Raw genomic sequence first — 14,030 nt, 5'->3', positions numbered from 1 at the left:
TTGTTACAATTGCTACTTTTAGTATTTATTTGCATTTTGGGCTTTTATTAGTTTTGTGTATTATGTCATTTCTATTTATCTACAGTATGCCCATTTGTTTTATTCCATGGCTTTTGTCAGTGGGTCCTAAAGAGGCAGGGCCACTTGTCTGTTTCCATCCATTAACTGCCTTTAACGCTATAAAGGCAGAAGAAACAAGCTGTCTGTTGTGGTTCATTGAATGCACTGGCAGTTTTGAGTTTCTCTTTCAATTAATACTGTTTTTGTGTTGAATTACTAGATTTTTGTCCTCTATGCACCAATTTTGTCTTGTGGATGTGTGTTTATGGGACTTGTTTGTCTTGGATTGCCTTTGTTGTTTAAGGTAACCTCTACTGGGTCTTTTGTGCTTGTCGGGAACTTCCTTGCTTCAGAGCCGCCACCTTATCGTGGTGGAGGGGTTTGTGTGTCCCAGTGGTCCTAGGAGCTATGTTGTCGGGGGCTTTATGCCCCTGGTAGGGTCACCCAAGGCAAACTGGTCCTAGGCGAGGGATGTGACAAAGAGCAGTTCAGAAAACCTCCTATGATGCATACAAACATTGGATGGCGTTTTCCTTTGCCCGGCCGCAGGTCACTGGGGCCTCCCTCTGAAGCCTGGCTCGATGGTGAGCAACTGGTGGCCGGGCCTGCACCCAAGGGGCTCGGCCGGGCACAGCCCGAAGAGGCAATGTGGGTCCCCCTTCCCATGGGTTCACCACCTGTAGGAGGGACCAAGAAGGTTGGGTGCAGTGTGAGTCAGGTGGTGGCCGAAGGCGGGGACCTTGGCGGTCCTATCCTTGGCTACAGAAGCTGGCTCTTGGGATGTGGAATGTCACCTCTCCAAAAGGGAAGGAGCCTGAGCTATTGCGCGAGGTCGAGAGGTTCTGGCTAGATATAGTTGGGCTCACCTCGACGCATAGCATGGACTCTGGAACTAATCTCCTTGAGAGGGGCTGGACTCTCTACCACTCTGAAGTTGCCCCCGGTGAGAGGCACTGAGCGGGTGTGGGCATACTTATTGCCCCCTGACTTGGAGCCTGTTCATTGGGGTTCACCCCGGTAGACGAGAGGGTAGCCTCTCTCCTCCTTCGGGTGGGGGGACGGGTCCTAACTGTTGTTTGCGCGTATGCTCTGAACAGCAGTCTGGAGTACCCACCCTTTTTGGAGCCCCTGGAGGGGGTGCTAGACTTCATTGCTCACATGGGCAATGACAGTGAGACCTGGAAGGGAGTGATTGTGAAGAATGCCCCTCCCCCCCCCCCCCCCCGATCTGAACCCAAGTGGTGTTTTGTTATTGGACTTCTGTGCTCGTCACGGGTTGTCCATAATGAACACCATGTTCAGGCATAGGGGTGTCCATATGTGCACCTGGCAACAGGACACCCTAGGCCTCAGTTCAATGATCGACTTCGTGGTCCTGTCATCGGACTTGCGGTCACATGTTCTGGACACTCGGGTGAAAAGAGGGGCGGAGATGTCTACTGATCACCACCTGGTGGTGAGTTGGCTTCGTTGGTGGGGGAGGATGCCTGGTAGGTCAGGCCTGGTAGACCCAAACGTATTGTGAGGGTCTGCTGGGGACGTCTGGCAGAGTCCCCTGTCAGAAGTAGCTTCAACTCCCAACTCTGGCAGAACTTCAACCACGTCCCGAGGGAGGTGGGGGACATTAAGTCTGAATGGGCTATGTTCCATGCCTCTATTGTTGAGGCGGTGACCGGAGCTGTGGCCGTAAGGTGGTCGGTGCCTGTCGTGGCGGCAATCCTGAACCCTTTGGTGGACACCGGCGGTGAGGGATGCTGTCAAGCTGAAGAAGGAGTCCTAGAGGACCCTTTTGTCCTGTGGGACTCCAGAGTTGGCTAACAGGTACCGGCAGGCAGGCCAAGCGGAATGCGGCTTCGGTGCTTGCTGAGGCAAAAACTCTGGCGTGGGAGGAGTTTGGGGGAGACCATGGAGAATGACTTCCTGACAGTTTCCAGGAGATTCTGGTACACCATCCGGCATCTCAGGAGGGGAAAGCAGTGTAGTGTCAACACTGTATATGGTAGGGATGTTGCGCTGCTGACCTCAACTCGGGACATTGTGGGTCAGTGGGGGGAGTACTTCGAAGACCTCCTCAATCCCACTAACATGTCTTCCAATGAGGAAACAGAGCCTGGGGACTCGGAGGTGGGCTGACCCATCTCTGGGACTGAGGTCACCGAGGTGGTTAAAAAACTCCTTGGTGGCCGGGCCCCGGGGGTGGATGAGATACTCCCAGAATTCCTTAAGGCTCTGGATGTTGCAGGACTGTCTTGGTTGACACGCCTTTGCAACATCGCATGGACATCAGGGACAGTGCCTCTAGATTGGCAGACCGGAGTGGTGGTCTCCCACTTTAAGAAGGGGGACTGGAGGGTGTATTCCAACTACAGAGGGATCACACTCCTCAGCCACCCTGGAAAAGTCTATTCAGGGTCCTGAAGAGGAGGGTCCATCAGATAGTTAAACCTTGGATTCAGGAGAAACAGTGTGGTTTACGTCCTAGTCGTGGAACAGTGGACCAGCTCTACACCCTTGGCAGAGTCCTGGAGGGTGAATGGGAGTTTGCCTAACCAGTCTACATGTGTTTTTTGGACTTGGAAAAGGCGTTCGACTGTGTCCCTCAGGGAATCCTGTGGGGGGTGCTCCAGGAGTATGGGGTACCGGACCCCCTGATAAGGGCTGTTCGGTCCCTGTACAACCGGTGTCACAGCTTGGTCCGCATTTCCGGCAGTAAGTCAAACCCGTTTCTGGAGAGAGTTGGACTCCGCCAGGGCTGCCCTTTGTCACCGATTCTGTTCATAACTTTTATGGACAAAATTTCTAGGTGCAGTTAGGGCATTGAGTGGGTCTGGTTTGGTGGGCTCAGGATTGGGTCACTGCTTTTTGCAGATGATGTTGTCCTGTTTGTTTTGTCAGACCGTGATCTTCAGCACTCTCTAGATCGGTACGCAGCCGAGTGTGAAGTGGCTGGGATGGGAATCAGCACCTCCAAATCCTGAGCCGAAAGCTCTCAAGTTACCAGTCGATCTATATTCCTACCCTCACCTACGGTCATGAGCTATGGGTAGTGACCGAAAGAACGAGATCATGAATACAAGCGGCTGAAATGATTTTCCTCCGCAGGGTGTCTGGGCTTTCCCTTAAAGATAGGGTGAGAAGCTCGGTCATCCGGGAGGAGCTCAGAGTACAGCCACTGCTCCTCCACATCAAGAGGAGTCAGATGAGGTGGCTCAGGCATCCGATCAGGATGCCTCCTGGACGCCTCCCTGGTGAGGTGTTCCGGGCACGTCTAACCAGGAGGAGGCCCTGTGGAAGACCCAGGACACGCTGGAGAGACTATGTCTCTTGGCTGGCATGGGAATGCCTCGGAATTCCCCTGGAAGAGCTAGTAGAAGTGGCCAGGGAGAGGGAAGTCAGGGCATTTTTGCTCAAGCTGCTGCCCCTGCGACCCAATCTCGGATAAGCAGAAGAGAATGGATGGATGGATGGGTCTTTTATTTATGAAGATTCTTCGTCTACTTTTCATGTTTTGCAAGTCAATGGTTGATTAATCCTTCCACTTGTGGAGTTTTTGCAACAGGTTATGGGTCTGTATGTGCTTAGGAACTCCTAGTCCATGACATATACTGTACCACCTAACTCAAACAGTTGCATTACAAAGTTGTGTAATAATAGGAGGCCGGCATCAAAAGGATTGGGTGTTTGGCAGGTTTATAAATTGTAAGTAATAAGGAGGTCTAAAGAATGCTTGGGGGCTAAAATTCACATCTTTTTTGCTGTAAGTCTGTAGGAGAGTTTCAACAGCAATTCAAGATTTGGCACAAAGCTTGTATAGTGAGAGAATGCTTAGATCTGATTAAGGACTGTGGTGGGCAGCATTTCAAGCCTGCTATAATTAGTTAAGATTTCAAGCACCAAGACCATTGAAAAGAAAACTAAAGTAATACCAACTAAAAGGTAAAGGAGGTGTAATGGAGAAGAAGAGGTAGGGTACTGATTCAGGGGACCTTTCCTTGAATTTAAAAAAGCTGAAGCTGAGAAGTGACATTCAAAGTTCAGAGTGCTGTTGAGAAGGACTATCTTTTATTGGAAATAATAAAATAATACCGTATGTTGGCTCTGGATTTTTTAAAATTGTTGAATCTGCTCTGATTTAAATTTGTTACAAATTTTCTACATATTCATTTTTCTTTTTTTAAATTATTAGTACATTTAGGAGATTTGAAGGTTGGTGAATATTATTTTGATCACAGTATGTTGTAAAAACATTAAAACGTTTTAATGTCATTGCATGATGCCATTTTCTTTTCCAAAGGGCACCGCCATTGTGGCCTTAAGTTATGTACTGTTGCTTACCATGCTACTATGCAGGACAACATAAGGTTGTGACTTGTGATGTCGTGGGTTAAAGAATATAAATGTCAGTTCAAAGACTTCCTGATTATCTGAGTTCTGAATTAAAATCTTTAGTGATAAGTGTGTTTTGTTTATTGATTGTCTAGTAACTACTTAGGATTATAATTTTTTTACTTTGATGTCCATTATTTTGATTAGGTTTGGTAACAGATCAGTTTAAAGTTACAGGTTACAAACTTTTCTGGGCTTTAGGCTGCTTTTCCTTTCCCGATTTATTCTCATTAAAAATAGTCCTGAGTTCTTTCTGTGGCAGACTGGAATCCCTTTTTTCTACACAGAGAAATTGTAAACATTTCTCTATTTAAAATAAGGTTTTCTTTAAAAAAAAATCAATCCTTCCATCCATTTTTAACATCCGGTCTTAAGAGATCATGACAAGTTTATCCAGGCAGTATTACATTCAAGGCAGGAACCAAGACAAGAGACTGGCACTCTTCATACCTGGCTACTCTCATTCCTTCACCCACACCCACAATCATACAATGCCACTTACAAATTGGCAGTTACTCTACTGTGCAAATCTTGAAGTAACATAGCTAAATAAGTCCCATTAAACATACTGTAACTAATGAGATACACCCTTGGATTATATCCATCCATCCATCCATTTTCTAACCCGCTGAATCCGAACACAGGGTCACGGGGGTCTGCTGGAGCCAATCCCAGCCAACACAGGGCACAAGGAAGGAAACAATCCAGGGCAGGGTGCCAACCCACCACAGGACACACACAAACACACCCACACACCAAGCACACACTAGGGCCAATTTAGAATCGCCAATCCACCTAACCTGCATGTCTTTGGACTGTGGGAGGAAACCGGAGTGCCCGGAGGAAACCCACGCAGACACGTGGAGAACATGCAAACTCCACGCAGGGAAGACCCGGGAAGCGAATCCGGGTCTCCTAACTGCGAGGCAGCAGTGCTACCACTGCGCCTCCATGCCGCCACCCTTGAATAATATTGAAATCCAAATTTGAGGCAAATTTTAATTATTATAATTTAACCACACATCAGTCCATTTTAAGCTTGCTTAATATATGAAAAACACATTCAAAGCTTTGATCATTTATTTATTGTTTGCAATTTTCTAGTGCTTTCCAGTTGAATTTATACAACTAGTTGATTCTAAATAATATAGTAAATACTATCATTGCTTAACAATATATTTTTCCTGTTAGTGAATATCTATGAAGTGATCTTTTCATGTAAAGTATACTTGTATTTGTTGTGAATGGAAAGGGAGACTGCCAAAAAAACTCTGGTCACAAAATAAATGATTGAATATGATCTGTTAAAATAGACATAGTAAAGCAAAAAGAAAAATCCAAAATGTCTAAATAAAAAAAAATACTAAATTGAAAAAAAAAAATAAAAAATGAAAAGAGAGAATTAGAGACAGAACAAAGCTGAAAAGAGAACCAGAGTAAACAAAATCAAATATCCAAAAACTAAGGACTGCAATAAATATTTAAACAAAAAAGAGAGCAGCAAGTGCTTCTGATAGCCTCCTCATACTGCTGACAAGCATAACAGAAGCACCTGCGGACAAATAGTAAAGTCTCAACCCACAACAATTAACAAATGACCAAAATTTACAAAGAAGGGAGGAAATTAAACTAATGAATGATACAAAGAATATATAAAAGATGATAGAAAAGCTATTAACAGAAATGCAACCTAAACAGAACATCTTAACAAAAGCAGGTAAAACCCAGCTTAAAAAAACATCATGGTGAGACCTGTAACAAACCGAAAGAACAGTATTTTCAGGTTGTAGGTTTCCTGCTGCCTCACGGTTTTTGCAGTTTGCTAGTTCTTCCAATATCTGTATGGGTTCTTCTCTGGGCAATCCAGATTTTCTGACATATCCCAGAAGTAGGGTTGCCAGATGTCCCTTATATATGGGACATGTCCCATATTTGATAATTTTGTCCCCGTCCCGTACTGACCTTTCAGGGATACCCAAATGTCCCATATTTAGTTCATTTTCAAATTTCGTAATAAAAATATATATTTGATAATTTTGTCCCCGTCCCGTACTGACCTTTCAGGGATACCCAAATGTCCCATATTTAGTTCATTTTCAAATTTCGTAATAAAAATATATTTTTACAACCTTCTTACGGTACTTAGTTGTAACTTAATAAGTAATTATACTTTCTTTTCTCAGATTCTCTTGATGAAAATAACCCAAATGTAACAAGGACACTAGTGTTTGCTGCCTGTTTGCAACTTGTTCAGTTGCTATGGTTGGCTGAGGACAGCGACGCTGTTACCGTTTTGCTTTCCAGCCGTATCAGCATTGCAACATACAGTGTCAAAAATGTGTGTTGTTACTACTTGCCACGGCCCACTTTTTTCTAACTGCCTGTATTAAATAATAATAATATTTCTCTGTTGTCTGTATTAAATAAATATTTTCAAATGATTTCACTTTTACAGATTTTTTTTAGCTTGTATTAAATAATTTTCAAATGATTTTACTTTTGTTTTCCTCATAACCCATTAAAATCCTTGCTTTATGTTTTTAACTTATGTCTCTACTTTTATATAATATATTGGTCTGGGTGTGTAGGGGGCGTGTATAAATTTATATATACTGTATAGTAATATATAGAGAGATTTTAAGAGTGTCCCGTATTTCTAATTTTCTAATCTGGCAACCCTACCCAGAAGTGTTTTTTATTTTTTTTAATTAATTGGCATTTCCATACTGGCCTATTAAGAATGCAGAGACTGAATGTGTATATTGGGGCCATTAATTGGTAGTGTGTACGTGTATACTTGGTAATAATTTCTGACACCCCTAACTCTAAAATTGGATTATGTGTGTTCAGCAGCAGGTGGATAGGTTTTATGAACTTTAAGTTTGGAAGGTTTTGATTTTTGCAGAACAGTGAGTAACAAGGTACAAGGTGTTACAAGGTGTTAGGCTTGAATTGTGTGGTTTCTTAGCTTCTTAAAGGAGGCTTAAGCAAGGCAGTGCAGTTTTTATTTATTTTTTGAAGAAGCAGCAGTGTGGAGTAGTACACAGAAGCCCAGTACACAGCTTCTGTCTTTACTTACTGCTTTGTGTTTGCATCATTGATTTATATAGTGTTTTTCGGTACAAAAAATTGATGCTTTTATAAACATTTGAAAGAAGAGGTCAAGACTTACACCATTTGGAATGTCCAACTATATTCTAGGAGAATAGCCTTTTTAACTTGTCATTGTGCAGTATGTAGTACTATCTTTTTTAAAATCAGTATATGAATCCTGTGATAGTTTGGTGCCCAGTCCTGGGCATTTCGTCTCCTGTACACTGGGCAGCTGAAATACTCCCAAGCAATCCTCATGACCCAGAATGTATCTCTGTATGTATGTACTCCTGCATATTCTGCCTAATTGTATATCATCAGAACACTTTCTGATATATTTTACATATGTAAACCTATTCTTGTTCTGTTTTTTTCATCTTAAAGCAGGTGATTTATTTTTTGTTAACTAAAATGTTTTTCTTAATGTTGAATATGTCTAAGTAAGAGCAAATTTAATGGCACAAAATGAATAAACAGGATGGAATATATAAGGTATTTTATGTGGAGTTCTTTTAACAATAAAAATGGCTAATACTGTAGGACACGTTTAAATTTATCTTCAAAATCCTACACTAGGATATTAACAGTCTTTGTAGGATACCACTAGTATCACTATTATCACTAGGATACCACTATTATTTTATTCCATTCTATGGTAAGCTGAAATCATCAAAACAACTCGATGCTTATGTTTGCACAGTAAAAGTACAGTGTTGATGTTCCAAATGAAAGAAAATGTCTAGTTCTTCAGTAATGATGGAAAAAAGTAAAACTAAATGAGATGCCTCTGGAGTCCTCTGTTCTTCTCTTGGGTGTCCTGTTTACATTTGTGTTCCAAACTATAAATACGACAGTCATGCTTTTGGCACACCAGATTTTCCACTTAGCTGCGAGCAGTGTAGGTGGAACTTCACACAAACAGCATCATTTAATTGGCAAAAAATGCAGGTTTGTTGTAAGCCTTTGATTGCCTTTGACTGTCCTTTCCTTAAATATGTTACAGTGAGCCTGCTGTAAATTTAATAGGATTTATTGCCTGCCTCTGCCTCCAACTTAATATTTAGGCAAAGCACTAAGTATACCACAAAAGCACTATATATATATTTTGATCTTTATAAATTTGGAACACTTAATAATAACAATAATAATAATAATAATAATAACTAATAATAATAATACATTTTACTTCAAGGCACCTTTCTAAACACCCAAGGACACCGTACAGATAATAAAATCATAAAACCAACAAAAACATGCATGTACACATATACATATATCTTTATGCCTAAGGTCATGTAGTGTAAGCTAATCTAAATAGATAAGTCATAAGACAAGATTTGAAAATAGCTAGGGATTCTGTGTGCCGAATGTTTTGTGGTAGTGAATTCTAGAGACGAGGAGCACAACGACTAAATGCCTTGGAACCCATGGAGATAAGGCGTGCACAGGGGGTGATGAGAAGACCAGAAGTAGAGGACCTAAGAGTGCAGTTAGGTGTTGTAAAAGAATGAGTCTCATCACACTGGAAAGGTTTGGGGCAGCCACCCGTATATTGTCCCTGGCTGCAAAAGGTTTAAGGAAAACACAAGGATGTTCTCTGGTTGAGTTCCCAAAATGAACTGAACTGATCTGTCAAGATGGAGGTTTTATATGTTGGAAACCGGAAGTGATGTCATTAGACCAGAACAGGAAGTGACGTCAGTCTGGGTGCTGGAATTGGAAGTGACGTCCGTCTGGCGCTGGAACAGAAATTGGCATTAAACCAGGCAGGTTTTCCCATATTGGGTCTGTATTGGGTTGGGTGTACCTGTCAGTGAGGTCGTAGCACCGGGAAAGGGCATTAGTATTGGCCTGCAGTAGACCTCGACAATAAACGACCGAAAACTTGTAAGGCTGTAGGTCTAAAAACCACCTTATGACTCGTGGATTTGAACCCCTGTGTAATGCCATCCACTGTAAATGTGCATGGTCAGTCACCAGGGTGAACTCACATCCCAAAAGGTAGTACCTCAGCTGAGTAATCGCCCATTTAATCGCTCCATTGCCGCATACCTGGTCTCTCGATCCAACAGTTTCTGACTCAGGTACATAACGGGGTGTTCCACTCCATCGATGCTTTGGCTCAGGACGGCACTAAGACCTGTGTCTGAAGCATCCGTCTGGAGAATGAAAGGCAAAGAAAAATCAGGTGCTTTCAAAATAGGAGCTGACGTAAGGGCCTGCTTAAGGTCACTAAATGCAGCGTATGTAGCATCATCCCAAACCACGTGGTTAGGTCTCCCCTTCTTTGTCAGGTTTCTCAGAAAACGGGGTACAAACCAACGATAGTAACCCGCTAAGCCGAGAAATGCCTGTACCTGCCGCTTGGTTATCGGATGGGGCCAGTTCACAATGGCATCTACTTTGGAGCATTGTGGTTTGATCATACCCCGGCCCACTAGGTAACCTAAATATTTGGCTTTGAGCAATCCAAAATAGCATTTCTTTGGATTAATACGAAGACCAGCATTCGCTAGTGTCCGTAGTACAACCTTAATCTGCTGTAGGTGTTCCTTCCAGGTGCTGGAATAGATGACAAAACTCCCAACAGGGAATATTGTCTACTGCTGGCTGTTTACCCACCCTGAGACGTGCCGCAGTTTTAACATTATCAGTGGTGTTTCTTTGCCAATCAAACCAGACCTATCTCCTGCCAGGCTTGTGCATATTACACCCTGTCTCCCCTTGAAACATTCTGCAAACCTTTCACAATATCTTTATACAGATATTAAAAAATAAGGACATGTTGTGCAACACAGAACAATTTAAGACATGTACATGAAAACTGTAAAAAAGAAAGTGCTGGCATCTGAAAGTATTGTAAATGTTGGAACAAACAGAGAGACATGGTCTCAAAAACAGCAGTATTGCTTCAGTATTGGGGGCAGCATTTAAAATAAAAAAAAGTTTAGCAAATGAAATGGTGAACACTATTCTCTTATGTATAAGAATTTTGAATGGGATCAATAAAAACATAAAAAATACTGTATATTGTAGCTCTTGTGTGAGGCCTATTGAAATAACATAAATAAATCCAACAATTCATCCATCTTCCAAAACAGCTTATTCAGAGCAGAGTCACATGGAACAAAAATAAAAACATTTTCAAATCTGTTTAATCCATATGATTAAGTCAATAGTACTGATTAGAATGACAAGAATATTTCCATTTTGACACAAAATCAACAAAATATATTTAACCCACAAGATGTGTTATAGGCAGTACTCCTCATATGCACCAAATTTGAAAAAACAGTCATGCTATATAATAATATTTTATTACACCATAATGTTTGGGACAAAGACACATTTTTGTGTGCTCCACAGTTTAAAAATTAAAAATCAGACAAAAAAGATGAGATTAAAGTGCACATTGCAGACATTAATTTAAGGGTATTTGCATAAATTTCAGTCACACCATGTAGAAATGATAACATTTTTTCTACATGGTCCCCCCATTTCAAGGCAGTATAATGTTTAGGACATGACAAAGACAGGTATATTAAAGCCATCATACCTAGGACTTTGTTCCATATCCCCTGCATGTAATGACTGCCTCAAGTCTGCAATTCATAGACATCACCAGGTGCCAAGGATCTTCTCTGGTGATGCTCTCCCAAGCCGCTAATGCAGCCATCTTCCGTTCCTGCCTGTTTTGTGGGCTTGTCCTGTTAAGTTTTCTCTTCATTTAAAAGTTAAAAAATTAGAAAAGCAAAGGCAATCATTTAAATAATGAAGACACTTCCTATACACTCTTGTTATGTACTCCATTTACACTGAATTTCTGCACATAGCTTGATGCATTACAATTTGTTACAAAGAAATATAAAAATTTGATTCTAATTTTGTAAAGCTAAAGCTTTGTGTTTGCACCTAACTAGAACTAACTGTTGTTAAAAAATTGAAGAATTAACAGGATGAGTACAGGCTGGGGCAGGACACGCTGAACATTGTCAGATAGTTCATCAATTCTAGACCACTCTGACCTCTTATAAATGAGTTTTGAGATGAGTGGGCAGAGCAATGAAAGGTGACTGTTCAGTATGTTGGTTGTTACTGTATGATGGTTCATCAAGCACTTGAGGGTAGGGAAAATGTGGAAGGAATGAAAGTCTATTTCTACTGGAATCTAATTCACATTAAAAAGAAATCCCTCACATTTTTAAGAAATTCCCCATCTTTTCCCCTATGGCCCTGATTTGCTCCTAACAATGGGGGGATTCCCACTGATTCACCTAACCCTCTCCAGTTTGCCTGTCGCCCAAATTATTCACTGTGGATGCCATATAATCTACTATTCTGCTGGTCCTGTCCATTTGGACAAAAGAGACACTTCTGCTAGAATCATCCAGCACCATCACTCTGAGTACTTTTGCCCCGCAGGGCTGCATACTCTGCCCTCTTCTGTTCACTCTGCTGACATAACTGTACAGCTGCATACAGCTGTAACACCATCATATTGTTTGCTGACAACAGAATGGTAATGAGTCTCATCAGCAGTGAGACTGAATCAGCTTACATAATGGAGATACAATAATTGGTGGACGGGTTTAAGTGCAAAATCTGGCATGGATAACAGAAAAAAGATGATTGTTGACTGCAGGAAGTCCTGTGCTATCCACATACCACTGCACACTAAGTACCCTAAGGAGAAACTGGTGAAAAGCAATTGGCAGGTAACCTTACATTACCTCTATAGCCAAGAAATCACAGCAGTATTTCCACTGTTTAAATTTATAAACAGAGTGTGAGTATATACGCACACAATGGATGCAGTAAATGTGTTACATTTTCTAATACTGTTTTTTATTGTTAGTTGTTGTCATTTATGTATCGCTAACTATTCATTTACCTATTATTTGTTAATCGATTTATAGCATCTTCTTTTATTCTTGCACTTGTCCTGTGTGTCTGTGTTGCATAGCGGTCCTGGAGAACGTTATTTCGTACCACCGTATGCTGTGTGTGAATGGTATTATAATAAAGTCACCTGACTTACCGGTAACTGTAAAACCGCGGACGAGTGTCTCTTGCTCCCTTATGAGCCCTTGTGTACGGCACAATAGTCGGCGCCATAACTCGGCGCAGTACGTAAGCCTCTATCTTTAAGTCCCCGCCTCTCAGCAGTAGCCCTGCTCTGTGTTGTTATGACGACGAAGTCGTAAATCCGCCATGTTTTCCTGAGCGAGGCGTTGCGACAGGGACGGAGCGCCTGGTCGAAATGAACGTGGAGAATAATAATACGGCAGAAGCAGTATGCGACAGGGCGGCCTCAGGCAGCATCTTCACAATTCACAGCGGCCTTGGCGACGAAGGTAACGTCGGAAACAGTCGCTGCTGCATTTTTATAATTTTAGAAAATTCTAGATTTCATGGTGGGACATCGGAAACAGTCGCCTCCGCGTGAGTCGGAGCCAAAGCTGGGCGGACAGCGTTTGTGAAGCGGCCAGAAAGAAAGAACCTCCTCTTCTTAGCCTGGTTTCAGACCGTCTCCGAGATGGTGGTGTTTGCCTCTTAAATGAACTGGAGCTCCTTTCCGTCTCATCATCTCTTAATGTGTTGATGTCTTTACAAAACTACACAGTAGATTGATTTTGCAGGTTATTGTCGATTTTTATATCCCATGATTGATGCTCAAATCTCCCGGGGTTTCCCGTCTTCTTAAAAGACTGGATAGTTTTTATTTATGTAATTTATTTATTAATGGAGAAACGTAATCTGGAGTTGCATTATTACGTAAAAAGCACGAACGATCTACGCAAGGTCATATTAGCAGTTTCAAAATCACCTAAAGTAAGGTGTTGGATAAGAAGTGGAGGTAATGGACATGCGTCACGTGAAAGTGCGAGTGAAGTGGAAAATGTATTGCCGGACGGGGTTATGATGTTTGTTTTTGTCCTTTTTCGCACTATACAGGATTTGAGTCGCTTGTATTAAGTTTGCACTTTTAAATATTTTCCCGCTATGTCGTGAATATAATTTGCTGTTCAATCAACACGACCTGTACTCCTAGATGCAAGAGTTCATTTCCCATTCCTTCATTGACCAGCGTTTAAGAACACAGGGCGTTTAAGTTTCCTCAATTCAGCTTATGATTTTAACAAATGCGAATTGTAACGGGTACCAGAAATCGTGTGAACTAAGCCACGAGTTTTATCTTTAAGATATGCCACTTTGCAATGAGGTACATCAGTTGAATCTACAAATAATCAATACATTAAATATGCAAGTGTTTATTATCTGTTCAAAAACAGAAAAATTACAAGAAATTGCATAAGAAATACATGATGTCATGAAAATTGAACTCATCAGCAGCGTCTATATTATAGAAAATTCAGAATTTGGAGTGTGTGGTTATTTTGTAGCTGGCGTCAGCATTTCTAATTGTAATGAGGAGTTTGTTTCACCACTGCAGTGGCAAAGCTCAGGAGCAGCAAGCTGTAAATCTATCA

General features: G+C 41.7%; 1 protein-coding gene across 1 annotated transcript in view; it reads left to right on the top strand.

Moving 5' to 3' along the window:
* Positions 1-12,734: 12,734 nt before the first annotated feature.
* Positions 12,735-14,030, top strand: part of e4f1 (E4F transcription factor 1) — a 28,804-nt gene continuing 27,508 nt past the window's right edge. The window contains exon 1 of the mRNA XM_028813816.2: positions 12,735-12,893. Coding sequence (XP_028669649.1) covers positions 12,800-12,893 — 94 coding nt within the window. The 5' untranslated portion in view covers positions 12,735-12,799. The remainder of the gene's footprint in view (positions 12,894-14,030) is intronic.

Source organism: Erpetoichthys calabaricus, chromosome 11, assembly GCF_900747795.2.
Source record: "Erpetoichthys calabaricus chromosome 11, fErpCal1.3, whole genome shotgun sequence".
Classification (NCBI taxonomy): Eukaryota; Metazoa; Chordata; class Cladistia; order Polypteriformes; family Polypteridae; genus Erpetoichthys; species Erpetoichthys calabaricus.
This window is presented reverse-complemented; position numbering and strand designations above follow the sequence as displayed.